Consider the following 15158-nt stretch of genomic DNA (forward strand, 5'->3'; position numbering starts at 1 on the left):
ATCCAGAGCTGGCTGCATGTTGTTGACCAAGGCAGTGAAAAGAGGCATTTCCTTGGGAAGGAAGTTGGAATTGCTGTTAGTCCTCTATCCAAAAGTTTTAAGTAATTTATGTCCGAAGGAAATACAGTGGTACCTCGGCTTAAGAACAGTCCGGTTTATGAGCAATTCGGTTTACAAACTCTGCAAAACCAGAAATAGAACTTTACGTTGGTCTAAGAACAGAATCCAAACGGTGGAAGGGCGCCGGTGGCGGAAGGCCTCATTAGGGAAAGCGCGCCTCGGTTTAAGAAAGGTTTCGGTTTAAGAATGGACTTCGAGAACAGATTAAGTTCGTTAACCGAGGTACCACTGTACCAGTAATGTCTCTGCAAGTGTGAAGCGGGGGTTGGGGTAGAGGGTGCAGGAGGTTATTGCCGACTTGCTTGAGTTAGCATAAAATTCAGCTCCCCCACCTTCCTCCCAACATTTGTTGGTAACATGTATGTTTCTTTCGGTTGTGGAGTGTTTCTGGGTGGAGAGCGGCATATAAGGACCAAGTGATGTATGCAGTCTGTGCACATTTATTTTGGAAAGCAGTAGAAATATCACATTGCTGAGAAGATGTGATTTTTTTTGTAGTTTTCTAGACATGCTAATTAATTATGTGCCTGGAATACCAGTCATACCAACCATGGTTGCACATAAGTATTGTGACTGAAAAAAATAGCTGGCTGAAATACACAATAAATCCTTTTCTCTTAAGCCAATTTCCAGTGTGCAGATGGCTACCTTATTTTTCTTTCCTCCAGAAAGGAAGGCAGGACTAGTAGCTGGCATAGCATTCTGCTGTAACTCTTCTTGCCTTAAAGTGCTAGTATCTCTTTTAAAAGTAGGTGGAAGAATGAATTATACAGGTTTCATAGTGCTTCATATTCCACAGGACCATGATAGCTGCATGGGTGGTACTATTCCTACTGCCGCTATAATAGTATAGCTGTAATCCTGACTATAATAGTAGTGTTGATATCTTGCTGCTTGAGGGTGATTGTGACTTGGCCAAAGGTCACCAGAACTCATTAAATTTTAAGGCTGCTTTATTGTTTCAGTGGTCTGGTAAACCTGGATGAAGAGACGTGGGTGACTCTGTGGTCTAAACCATTGGGCCTCTTGGGCTTGCTGATTGAAAGGTCAGCGGTTTGAATCCGTGCGATGGGGTGAGCTCCCGTTGCTCTGTCCCAGTTTCTGTCAACCTAGCAATTCGAAAGCATGCCAGTGCAAATAGATAAATAGGTACCACTGCAGCAGGGGAGGTAAGTGGTGTTTCCTTGCACTCTGGCTTCCACCACAGTGTCAGGTTGCACCAGAAACGGTTTAATCATTCTGGCCACATGACCTGGAAAGCTGTCTGTGGACAAACACTGGTTCCCTCGTCCTGAAATGAGATGAGCGCCACACCCCATAGTCGCCTTTGACTGGACTTGACAATCTAGGGGACATTTACAATATTTTTCACTCCATAAGGCGCACCTAGTTTTTAGAGGGGGCCTGTCTGCTTCTCCCAGAGCTTCTCGGGGCTGCTGGGGGAAGCCCGGGTCCCCCAGCCCCAAAGAGCAAAGAAGCCAAGACAGCAAGCGGGATCCATCCCGCTGGCTGTCTTGACTTGTGTCTTGGCAGCTATCCCTGAAGCCTTTGGAGCGCAGCGGGACCTTCAGGCGGCTATCCCTGAAGCCTGGAGAGCGAGAGGGGTCGGTGTGCACTGACCCCTCTCGCTCTCCAGGCTTCAGCGCTCCCTCTGCGCTTTGGAGGCTTTGTGTTGCTATCGCTGAAGCCAAGGAGCCTGCATTCGCTCCATAGGACACACACACATTTCCCCTTAATTTTTGGAGGGGAAAAAGTTCATCCTATAGAGCGAAAAATACGGTACCTTTTTAAACCTGGATTGCCCCAGCCACTCTGGGCGACACCCAACAAAATATTAAAAACACAAGAAAGCTTCAAACATTTAAAACTTCCCTTCAGATGTCTTCTAAAAGTCATATAGTTGTTCAATTTATTTTTGGCTTTAATGCTCATGGACAAATCCAAAGGTTTCTGCCAAAGAACTGGCTATATATGTATATCAGTTGCATAGATACAGTGGTGCCTCGCAAGACGAAATTAATCCGTTCCGCGAGTCTCTTCGTCTAGCGGTTTTTTCGTCTTGCGAAGCAACCCTATTAGCGGTTTAGCGGCTATTAAAGGCTTAGCGGCTAAAAGGCTATTAGCGGCTTAGAAAAAGGGGGGGGGAGCGAAAAAAAATCGCAAGACTCACAAGACTTTTTCGTTTTGAGAAGCAAGCCCATAGGGAAATTCGTCTTGCGAAGCGCATCGAAAAACGGAAAAACCTTTCGTCTAGCGGGTTTTTCGTCTTGCGAGGCATTCGTTTTGTGGGGCACCACTGTAGACTAGAAATGATTGATGGTATCAGTACCACCTCAGTCTTGCTAAAAGTTTACAAGGAGGCCTTCTGGGACTTGGGGTGTTTGCGTAATTGCCCATTTCTGTTTGAATGTTCTAAAATTATATTGAGATCACTAGTAAAGATCAGCTATCCTTGCTGGAGGACAAGGTCCAAACTCTTCAAAGAGCATCCTCTTTCCTGGAATGGCTTTCACCTTCCCTTCAGGTTTTTGCTAGTTAATAGGGAACCTAATGTAAATTGTCAGCAGCTGGGCTGAGAGGGAAAGGTAGAGGGCTAATGGCAGAACTTGCTTGCACTGCCACTTGCTTTTGGCCTTTCTTTTTGAGGACAAGCTTCTTCTTTTTTTGCATAGTCACTGCTCTAGGCTTCCAAACAGGAGGCAGACTTGGAACAGTGTCAGTCAGAAATGCCAATGGTGGACTCCTCCATAGTTGAGTAAATGCCTTGGCTCACAGAAACACACATTTCTTTTTGTCCAGTGGCTTCTCATTTTCAGTACTGAAAAGTGTGCCTTCAGTGTTCGAAACTCCCATTGTTCTAGGCACAATTTGCGACAGGGAATTTCATTAGTGCGATCTGTTTCTGAGCTCTGGGCACAGTACTGCACCCCAAATTTCAGACTGAAACTGCAGAGTGGAAGGAAAGGAGAAGAGACCCTCTTAATAATATTAGGAGGGTGGGCAGGGGAAGGACTAGACCATGGAAAAATGAACATAAGATTTTAGCTGCAGTTCATTCATTTTCAGCTTTGTATTATATAAATAGCAGGCCAAGACATTCCATTGTTGTGCCCATAACCTAGGTTTAAGGTGCCATTTAACTCTCAGCTTTCATATCTCAAATACTGTCTGACTTCTCTGTTAAGAGGTTTGAGAAATGCTACTATAGTTAACTGGGTAAGGGGAACAGCATTCATTATAAGTGATGGTGACTTGAGCTGATTAATCTGTGTAGCAGATGGCTCTCAGAGATCAGAGAGCCATATACTGTCATACCTCATATTACGTTTGATTCATGATACGCTTTTTCAGGTTGTGTCCTGTGGCAACCCGGAAATACCGGAAAGGGTTACTTCTGGGTTTCGCCGCATGCGCACAAGCACCAAATTGCGCCATGCACATGCACAGATATGGCACTTCATGTTGCAGGCTTTTCATGTTGCTGACGGGCCTCCGGAATGGATCCTGTTCGCAACCAGAGGTACCACTTTAAATCTAGGATTTTCCAACTGGGGCTGGGTGTTATATTGATACATTGTTCCAAACCGGTTTGAAGTCCATATCATGATATTGGTTTCATAATTTTTGACCGGCCAAAAACCCTGAAGCCAGCCAATACCTCTACATAACTCCATCCTTATTTCAGACATCATGATTCATCACAATGTTGAAACATTGTGATATATCACATTGTTGAAAACCAGCTATCACCCAACCCTACTTCCAACAAAGTGTTTCTTTGAGATTAGGATAAGGCTAACTCCCTTTTAAGTTGATGGCCATTTCTTGTTACAAATTCCATAGCTTTACTTCTCACTGTATGAAGAAGCTCCTTTTGACTGTCCTTAGTGGTCTACCACTCATTTTCATTGAATGATGATTGGCTTTAGTATTATGAGAGGTGGGGGGGGGGGAACCTTTCACTCCACTCTATGCATACTTTTGTAAATCTCTATCATATTTTCTCTTTCTGATGAGCCTGTTCATATTCTGCTCATTTGAGCTCTGACTACTTAGCTTGAGCTGAGCTGTGGAACTCCTTGTGACAAAGTTAGTCAGCAACATAAATTTCTCTAATTTGTTGGGGTGTAAATAATATTTGATACATGGAATAGAAAGCGTTCCACTGTGTTGAGAGGAAGTCTTCCCAATAGGGTTGAGAAAAGCAGCAGTGCTCTAAGACAGTGTTCTTCAACCTTGGGTCTCCCCTCATGTTGTTGCGCTATAGCTCCTGTCATTCCTGACCATTGGCTATGTTGGCTCAGGATGATGGGGAAGCAAGGTTGAAGAACTGTGCTCTAAGGAGCATGAAGTTATTTGAGAGAGATACTAGTCTGTACTGATGCTATCTGCATTATTTGGAGAACGGAACAAAATATGCATGGCTGGCTGTGATCTGTAATTGCCATCAGCTCAAAATGGCTATGTGCAAGTCTGCTGTCTATAATCTCCCTTGCACAGTACTGTTAGGAAGCTAAGATAAGAGCCGTTGTTAAAATGGATGTGCTGATTTGTGTACAAGACGAATTTGTGCTACACCCTTCAAGCAACGATAAAGCCGCTTGCTTCTCTCAGAGCAGTTTGTGAAAGTGGTAATCCCAATTTGATATCAACTTGGATGCCCACAATTCTGCTTGCCAGGGCAGACTATCTTTTCCCTCCGACTCGCAGCAGCCTCTAACAGGTGTTCGCTTGTACAGTTTGGATAAAAAAAGAAAATGGCTGTAATTTCCTTATCTTTGAACCAATGAAGCAAGACCCTGTTGTGTTTGCAGAATCAGTAGCCAAAAAGGTAGAGACTTGGCTAGTAGCCCAAGCTGATACTTGTGGATTATTGTATAAGAAGCTAGGAACAGTGGTACCTTGGGTTACAGACGCTTCAGGTTACAAACTCCGCTAACCCAGAAATAGTACCTTGGGTTAAGAACTTTGCTTCAGGATGAGAACAGAAATCGTGCGGTGGCGGCAGCGGGAGGCCTCATTAGCTAAAGTGGTACCTCAGGTTAAGAACAGTTTCAGGTTAAGAACGGACCTCCAGAATGAATTAAGTTCTTAATCCGAGGTACCACTGTACAGTAGTGTCTTATTCCACCTAGTACTCTTGGAGCATGACATTGAGGGGGGAAATGCAAATTTAGAGCCTAAGGTTATTGATTAAGAAACAAGTTTTCTCTTTCATGTGAGAAGATGTTTCATGTAAGATATTTGAAGATGGCTATTAGGCCTGGCCAGTGTATCGATGCATCTGAAAAGTTCTCACTCAACCCTCCCACCCATCCCAAAAAACTCTCAGCTGCACTGCTGGGAAACCACACAGAATGTGACTGATTGTGACATCTGAATCTGGGCTCATAGTTTGTGTCTCTCCAAACAAACCATAAATACTAGCCAAGTCACGTTGAGGCTTTTTTCTTTATAACGATCAGATGGTATATAAATTTTATGAAACAAATAATAAATTATTGGCTTACTGTTTGTGGTTTATTTGGAAAGCAGCAAACTGTGTGCCTCTACCTTGGATGTCATGATAAACCAGATTGTGTCTTGTTTCCCAGCTGCATGGCAGCAGTAGGCACTGGGGAGGAGCAGAGTAAGAATTTGGCTGCTCATTCATATTAAACCCTTAAAAAACAAACAAACAAACTTCTGTGCTATTCCATAATTTGGTACAAATGGTGGATTCTGTACCCTCGCCTACTTCACATTGTTAAAAATATAAACTTTCTTGCTACATATCATGAGCTGTTGGTTCAAGGCAGAACTGAGAACAAAGCTTCCTCTTCTAATTCCAAAGAACAGCTATGGACAGTTACTTGGAACATGACTTTGTCTTTATGTGGAACAAATCATGGCAACCTTCCGCAATGAGTCATCCTGCTGTGTTATGTACTACAATCTAATGTTGCCAGTTCTGTGTCTTACAAGACTGTTCTGTTTTTGGAGTTGCATACAGCCTGTCCCAACACTGCAGGAGAGATTTCTAGAGCCACCTGCTGGGTGATTTCTAATTGAAGATTTAAAGTTCTGGGCTTCCCCAGGCTCTCCATGGAAACTTAGAGCTGATGAGAGTTCTCAAGTAGGAATAAGAAGTATTGATTTCATAGGGTCCACAATTCTCATGTTTCACCAACTCTTTATGTTGATAAGTGGCACGCTTTATAGGTTGGATGATGTAATGTTAGCTATGAAAGTGCCCTGCTAAGGGCTAAGAAGGCATGCCAGCCAGCCATAACCATTTTCAGAAGCTGCATAAGAGCAAAAATATGTTACAATTTTCACTTAGTGTGGCAGTGCGCTTTATGATTGTTCACCTAAGCAGATACAGGTGTGTACACTTGACTCAACTTTTTAAAACAGGAAGGTAGGCATCCTTCCAGGAGCAAAGCATCAAGGAGATAGAAACAAGAGAATATTGTTAGTAGCAACAACTGCCTCTCCACAACCCTTATTCTTATTTGCCAGGATGCACCTCAGCTCTTTGAGGAACTCTGACAGATGCCTACCTCCAGCCAGAGAAACCAGGAGCTCTAGACATCTTAAGGAAAGTGGGGTAGGATAGATGCTTTTAGATAAGAATTCAAGGATGTACCACCACAGTTCTGGGAACAACTGGGCCAGAAAACTTGTGTGCATTCAATTATATAACAGAAAGGAAGTAGCTCAGGAGTAAGTGTCATAGATAGTGCTATGAGTATTCTGAACGAATCGTATGCAGATTCATGTAACTAGGAGCCTATTGAGTGGTGAAGTAACTTGCACTGTTTGCAAGTGTGCTTTCAAGAGCTGCTTTTGCAAGGCTGATACTGAAGTTAGACCTATGCAGGTACAGACGAGCAGCTACTTAACTCTTTAGCTGCACCTTGCAAATAAGTCTAGCTTAGACTCTAAGGAACACAATATGAAGTTTGCCTTGACCAGAGATAATAACAAAATATCTTATTGGACTACCTCATTTAAATATTGCAGTTCCATGTGACTAATTAGGGGAATTGGACAAGCTTCCAAGCCAGTGTTTGCTTATTAGGCAAAGAGTAGTTTTGGGACTAGAAGTCCACTGATGTCAGTTGGTATTCTACCAAAACCTGAAAGGACTCAGAACCTTGTTCTGGAAATTGGATTTATAAATTTGAGCACTGCATATTATGGAACTGTCTGTGTAGTAGGGATTGTTGGTAAATGATGTAAGCATTAAGATGTCAGCATGTTCTGTTAGGATGCACAAATACTGATTTTTGGAATAGAAGTGCAAGGCATACGCTTCCTTGATGGGAACAGGCCAGTGTCCAAGAATAATCTTGATCTGGTGAAATGGGAGTTGGTGAATTAGCCGACTTATCAAAGCTATTAAATTGTCTTAAGCCTATGCTCTGTACTGTAAGTCTCATAATCTCCTCTCTTGTATCTGTAGATATGATTTAAGCACCATGGAAAAGAAAGATTAAGATTTCAACATGATTGGAGGCCTATTCATTTATAATCATAAGGGAGAGGTTTTAATCTCTCGAGTCTACAGGGATGACATTGGGTAAGTACTTCAACAACATTTTCACCCTAATTTCATTCTGCACCCGCATCCAAGTTCTTGTAGCTTCTGAGCTGCTACTTTAACTGTGTATGCATGTAGAGATTGTGTGCTATGTGTTGCATCCAGTCTGTGTCTATTCTGCTACGTCTCTGGGTATATCATGGCTAGAATCATTCCCAGTCAAATGTCCATCATGGTAGCGTAGTTGGGAATAGCTCTCCTTAAATGCCATATTGATTCTAGTATGAGGAGAACTTCTTTAGGATGGTCTCTGATGGTTACAGGGCTACAGCCATCAATGTGACATTGATCATCGTCTGAACAGTTTCATAGGCTTTAATTTCTATAGGAAAGTACTTAAAGCCTATGAAACTGCTCAGATGCTGATCAGTGTCACTTTAATCATTGTACTCCTGTGACCATCACAGACCTGTCTTGAATGCAGCACCTTGGTGTCTTGGTTCAGATTCCTGAGTGCTTCTCTGTTGGGTTTAGAGCATGGCTTAATTCTAGCGCCCTAGAAGTATAGCTGGCTTTTGGATCAGGACTAGATTTCAGTATCTTTTTTGTCTCCTATCTTCCTTCAGCTTAAGAAACCGATGCATGCTTTGTAGAATCCTAGAACTTGATCCAATGAGTCAACTTTGCAAGCATTTACTATAATTCTGCGCTTCAAGATTTATTTATTTATTTGGTCTATATACTACCCTTTATCCAAAGATCCCAGGGTATGTACAACATTAAGAACATACCTTACACAGTATAATATTAAAAACATAATACAGTACATAGTAGTACACAGCATAATAAAATAATCATAAAAAACAACAACCCCATCCCAGCCCTCAAGCCTGCCTTGATGTTGTGCCACATACCTGGGTGGGCACAACTGGCTGAGAGCAGCTCCACACTTTTCACCCATCAAGGGCTCAGAGACTTACAATTGCTGTAGAGTAGTGGCCTACTCTCTGTTCTGCTTGTCAGGGCTGCTTTGCCTTCCCTGTTACAGCCCTTGTTCCAGCAAAGGAGGAATCTGAAGCCCATGTTAAGCTCCTGATTGTTCGCTTGAAGACCCACCCTTACTTGCTGCACATCTGATGGCATGTATGATGCTCGGTGTAGTGCAGCTGAGCATGGCTTCCTCTGAATGGTCTCTTGGGCCAAATTGGGAAGCATGGTGGGTCAGTTTTGGCCTACGGGCCTGAGTTCCCTGCACCTGAAGTACAAGTTTAGCATAGTTTCCCATATCTCTGCTTCAGACTTGGGCCTGCTATGGTGATTGGTGTCTGATCTTTTCTGTTATGCTTTAGGCAGCAGGACCTTAGATCCCTTTGGTGACTGTTGGTCTCATAACCTGTTACTGTTAAGCACTGTTCTGGCAGAAGCTGTAGCCTTTAAGTGCATAATTATAGTCTTAAAGATGAGTTTTTCCTCTTAAGGAAAGGTAAAATCTGGTTCTTAAAATCAAGAAAAAATCATAACCATACATTAAAACATACAAAAGAAAGAAGAAAGGTAAATACCTCTTTACTAGTCATAGATTTGTGAAGTATAGCCACACTCCAGTAGCTGGCAGATGAGACGTAATAGAGAATATTCTGCACACCAGATGAGGGAAAGTAAAAGTCAAATTCTACAGCTACATAACTTCTCAGGGAGTTACTGTATTTTTAATGAAAAGAGTGCAACTATAACTTACAGCCAAGGCCACACTGTCAAATGAGTTTTTGATTTTGCCTGCAGTGTCTTATTCTGGATCTACTGGGCAGCTGCATGTTCAAAATATCTCCAAAATATCACTCCTCATATCAGCTCAGTGTAATGCATAATGCATTATGCGTGAATGTGTCTTAACTTTGTTCCTAGCCTTGGAAATTTGTGCTTTAACGCTTGGAACATGGCACCTGACACTTAAGCATGTCTCTACCCCAGGAGCTCATGCTAAACTGGTCCTCATCTCTTTTTGTATAGATAATGTAAGCCGCACTATTCAGGTTTGTAAATAGCAACTTACCCATTACCTGCGGCTATTTTATCCCTGCCAGGAGTCCTTACAAAAGTTGTTAAAGCAGAAAGTTGTTGTTATATGTGGGATAAGAGGTCACCTACTTCTTGTGGACAGATAAAGCTGGATTAAATTTATTATGACGAGCCCAGCATTCACTATTACCTATTTGCCAGAAAGTTGGTGCATATTTTTTAAAAAATTTTTTTTTTGTCTTGTCAAAGTGCCTCTTCTGCTTCCTGAATGCTACATTAAACTATTGGTTTTGGGGAGGGGAAGGGGTTTGAAACCTGTACACTATGGACACACAGAATAAAGCTTCAAATGACACCTTTATCTGGTGCCTAGACATGATCAGAGTGACTAATGTAGACTGTGGATTGGTCACAGCTCAAATTTCTAAAGACAAAGAGGGCTAATAGTAGCATGCCTGCATGAGCTTGGAACTTCTGCACAGCTTATTACAGCTGATCTGTGCTGCCATCTTCTATCACAGGACTCTCAATCATCTTCTCATAAGAGGGCTGTGATATGAAACTAGTTAACTATTTTGAAACATGTTTCCCTTTAACTATTTTTAAACGCACTTGGCTGCAAAGGATTGGGGCAGAGCTTTAAAAACCTGTAACACTTGTGGCCAGTCTCAAGTGGAGCTTCTGGCTTTCATTGAACAGCATGTGTCTGCCTAATATGTGAAAGTAAATTCCATGAACTTCGCATGGTTTAAACAGTGTAAAAATTAGTGAGTCAAATTAAGAGTTCTGGATTTTGTCTGAGAGCTTTGTACTGTACAGATCACAGTTAACACTTAAAAAAAAACACCTTATGCATGTATAGAGAAGTGGGGTGTAATTTGCACAGATCCCGTTGCACAATTGTGTATCGATAGAAAACTAATACAGCTAATCCAGGATATGTAGTATGGGAGATAAGCCCTACCTGCTATTCTTGGTGCATCTAGTGCATTATGGAAGTGCTACAAGTAGAAAATAGATGGTTGTATCTTACTCTTAAGCAGCCTGCTTGTCAAAGCGGAAACTGCAAGGAAGCAGGGTTGCTGACTAAGCCCCAATTGGGCCAAATGATAGTGAGATGGGAAGGAATGTGCAAGTTTGCAATAACGCTTGTCCAGATAATGCTGTTATTTCCCAATAGATGCCACACTATTAATAACTCTGACCAGGGCAGCAAAATAATGTAACAATGTTATAAACCTCATGTAATTCACTTGGCAACAGATTTGTTAGATAACTCCATCTCTTTGCTGAGATATAATTTTCATTCTTGACACTCCAGAAGCCACTGATGCAGAATTGGCTGCAGTTCTAAACAAAAGTGATGCCACTACTAAGTTTCTATTTGCAGATTTTAGTATTACAAGCAGGTGTGGGGAGCAGAATAGATCTGTGCTGGTGTCTTGCAGAGAACATGCAAGGATCTATTGCTGCTAGCCATGCCTTTCCTAGTTTCTACAGAAGGAAAGCTTTATTGGACAAATCATAACTTCTGTTATCCATGAAATGTGTTTTCATGCATTGAGGGCAAATTACCAGAGCCATGTGGCTTTGGAATGTTGACCTAGTATGCCTATATAACAGTTTGATAAAGCAATGTCCTGAATTACTATACTGCTCATGCAAGACTTCTCTGGTCAGGTTTGTAGTATGCATGGGGCATGTCTGTCTAGTGTGCAGCAGTGATCTTCTAGCTGCATGTTGGCTTGGCAAAAAATAAAAAAATATTGCAGTACAGACAATCATATTAGGCAGCTGTGAAGTTTGGGTACCGATCAGTCATTGTATTTCCTCATTAGCATTGCTGCCAGATACTGAATTTTGAGAACTTGCCCCTTCAGTAGCTTTCAAGAATCTGTTTCAAAACATAACTAGCATTCAGGTATTTGTATTTCTACCAGTTTATCTCAGTTAGAGCACACTTGTTCAGATTAGGATATATTTCAGTGCATTGACTAATTCAACGAAGTATTCTTTAGGAAAGGAAATAGAAATATCAGATTGCAGCCACCACTTTTGGATGGACAAGGATGTGGCAAAGGATGTGTAGGCTAGATATAGGCTGCTCTGCCCACAACAGCACACTGTCTTCGTTTAAATGGTAATAACAGAATCTGAGCATATTCTAACTTGAACTTGCATATGTAAAGTTGCTGCCTTAAACATCAAAGGAAGTGAGACTTTACAACTTGCTACTTGAATTCTTTTAAAATTTGTGTTTCTTCATATTGCATTTGCATAGCGGAGTCAGAATGGCTTGAAAAGTGCAACCATCCCTCTAAATCTTCAGTTGATGTAGAAATTGTCAACTGGGGCTAAGGGCAAAGAAAAGTGTTTGGCAGGGACTTTCAAAACTCGAAGTATTTGTTCCAAGAGTTCTTGTTATAAATAGGATGAGGCTGCACTCATAGAAACAGAGTAATTTATTTCAGTTGGTGGTTTTGTGCCTCAAAGGACTTTCAAGAACTGGCAGTCTGATGCTTCCCATCTCCTAAAGCAGCTGAATTGCCCTCCAAAGTTGTAAGATGGACTTGAAAGCTAGCTAATAATGCAAACTCTAAAACATTCTGAGTTGTCACATTTACTCTTCAATATCTTTAGGGCATGAATGTTGGCATTCAAGTTTCTGCAGCTGAGGACTAGAAATAGTTAAAGCCAAAGCAAAGCAGGCTATTAAAAGTGTGGCCAAAGGCTAATTCAAGCTTTGGCTTCCTTGTCCCCTATTTTATCAGTGGCATCAAGTGGCTTGATCTGTAGCTTTCTCTTGACCTTGAGTTCTCCATGAACAGTGTTAAACCTGTATGTTTTGCTGCCCCTGTAAGAGCTTCTGCTGCTGCCGCCTAGGGAATTTAAGAACCACTTTGAAACTTTGGAGTGGGAGGGGGTTGCTGTCTGTCGTCTCTTCTTTCTTTTCTTTCTTTTTGTTCAGATTCATTGTGCTTTATGTGTATGTGTGTGTTCTAACCTTTCTCTTGTTGCTGTCACTCCTCCTTTTTCTTCGCTGGCGCCATTTCTGTTCATCCCATCTCATTGGCTGCTGTAGCAATAGGTAAGAGATGTATGGCAGGATGTAATGGGCACTGCAGTGTGGGGAAACGGATTTGATATACCAAATTTAATAGTATGGCCAAAGTCACTGTAGTATTACATCAAAAGCATGTTAACATTAATGCAAATAGTCCGGCCCATTTCAAAGCAACTCATCACCCTCCCAGTTTAAGAGGTTGAAACCTACAGACTCTTAAGTCGCTTGTATAACATATTGTCTGACCTCAAGGAAACTGGTGTATTGAGAAGCTATGTACACCTGAGTCTCCTCCCATTATTCTTAGAGCTAGTATTACTTGGGCAGATTCATCACGTAGTAACGTTGATGCAAAAGAAGCTTGGAAAGTGCACTCTCTTAAGAGTGAAACAGACACATATAACATCTGTCTGCAGCACTAAAGGCAGTTTGGAGCTCTGAGTAGAGCAGGCAGCTGAGCAACAAAGTTTCAACAAATCAGGTGTTCTGTCTTTCTGGCTTCACCTCTCTTGGTTTTTCCTTCTTCCCTGTCAAAAGTCTCCTCCCATTTTATCCTTGCAGTCCTGTGAGGTAGGCTAAGCCAAGCAGGAGTGACTGTCCCCAGGTCTCCCGGTAAGCTTGGTTGCTGAGCAGGAATTTGGGCCTGGATCTCCCTGGTCTTAGTTGGCACTCCAGCCATGATGCCACACAGACTTGATTTGAGTTTGGTGGAGCATGTATATTGCAACAGACTCTCACTCACTACTGCAACCAAATATTTAGTATGCATTGGCAGATGCATGGATGATGAGGAATGATGTGCTTTGGTACCTGAAAGCATTAAATGGTAAATAAAAGGTACTGCTTTGAAGTTCCCTGTTGTTTTCATTCCCATAGATGCTTGCAGAGCCTCCTGATTGATAATCTCCCCAGGGTGGAGATTCCTTGCCCTCCTGGGCAGCTTGTTCCACTGCTGAACTTACACCGGCAAGCAGTTGCTTCATGTGCATAACATACTGTTCTGTCCATAGTGTTTTTAGTGCCCATAGAGCAGTGCTGTTCAACTTGTGATACTTCACCATATGCCTGACTGTTCAAGTGTCATTAGTTGAAAAGCTCTGATTAAGAGCTAAATTTTACATCTATTTAATAATAAACTTGGTATAGACTATACATGTAAACCAGATTAAATCCTTAAGAAGCATGCCTTCTGAAGTTGGAGGAATAGGTCAGCATGCCTGTGTCTGTCAACAACACTTTGGTTTCTTCAGCAGAGATATAGGTAAACAACTTGGTGGGATAGTATGTATCTTGTCTGCCTGGTGCTTTTGGTCTCTCACTCTTGTCTTCCTGCCACATTCCAATTCTCCAGGCGGAATGCAGTGGATGCCTTCCGGGTCAATGTCATCCATGCACGGCAGCAAGTGCGCTCACCTGTTACCAACATTGCCCGCACCAGTTTTTTCCACGTCAAGCGTTCCAACATCTGGCTGGCTGCTGTCACCAAGCAAAATGTCAATGCTGCCATGGTCTTTGAGTTCCTCTACAAGATGTGTGATGTGATGACTGCCTATTTTGGGAAGATCAGTGAAGAGAACATAAAGAACAACTTCGTGCTCATCTATGAGCTACTGGATGGTGAGGATGGGCCGTTCTGACTCAATGCTGGGGGGGGGGGGCTTGTTTAGCAGTAGATGCCCAGAACTTGCATTGTAAACTTGGGGTTCTTCCATCAAGTGAATCCTAGATTTGGAAACAAGATTTCAACTCGTAATGTGCTTTGTTTGTAGAGTTTGTAGAATTAAGTTGCAGACTGAAGACTTTATTTGATGCAGGGTGTGTGTAGTACAAATACCACTTGTTTGGGAGGTAGAACTCTGCTGAACAGCCTTAGCCTACACTAACTCCATAATTGTCACTAGTGTACTTGTAGAAATTCTGCTTTAATGAAAGTCTCATGACTTGACTAGTCCCTAACTTGCACCAAGGAGACAATTGGCTGTATCTGAATTTGCTGCTCTAACTGCAACCTTCCAGTTGGCACCCCTAATTCTGTTTCTGCTGCATTATTTGACCATTCTGATGCAGGGACTCTGCAGAACTACCTGCCCTCAGATTAGATACATCGTGGAATGTTTCACATACAGAAAGATGTGATTAGGTTTGCGAGGGCAGGTAATTCTTCATATTACATGCTTTAAAAAGTGAACCATGTGATCAAAAAGCAAACCTTTTCAGGTGAAAAGTGAAGTGTGCTTGCGATTCTAATTCAGGAAAAAATATACACCCTCATTTAACAGTCTGGTAAGCCTTGGTTTAAAGAATCCTTCTTAACAGCTGCTACTGAGAGATGTTTCAGTTCAACTCTATTCCCACAGGCTAACTACTACTCAAAAGGTTCAGTACTTTCATTTGCAAGGTGGCAGATGTCCACTTTAATTCTTAATGCTG

General features: G+C 42.1%; 1 protein-coding gene across 1 annotated transcript in view; it reads left to right on the plus strand.

Moving 5' to 3' along the window:
- Positions 1–15158, plus strand: part of AP2M1 (adaptor related protein complex 2 subunit mu 1) — a 29059-nt gene that overhangs the window by 1837 nt on the left and 12064 nt on the right. Inside the window, exons 2-3 of the mRNA XM_082224456.1 lie at positions 7568–7684; positions 14080–14345. Of these exons, the coding sequence (XP_082080582.1) occupies positions 7611–7684; positions 14080–14345 (340 nt within the window). The 5' untranslated portion in view covers positions 7568–7610. The remainder of the gene's footprint in view (positions 1–7567; positions 7685–14079; positions 14346–15158) is intronic.

The sequence above is a fragment of the Podarcis vaucheri genome, assembly GCF_965113315.1.
Source record: "Podarcis vaucheri genome assembly, chromosome: 5".
NCBI classification, from domain to species: Eukaryota; Metazoa; Chordata; class Lepidosauria; order Squamata; family Lacertidae; genus Podarcis; species Podarcis vaucheri.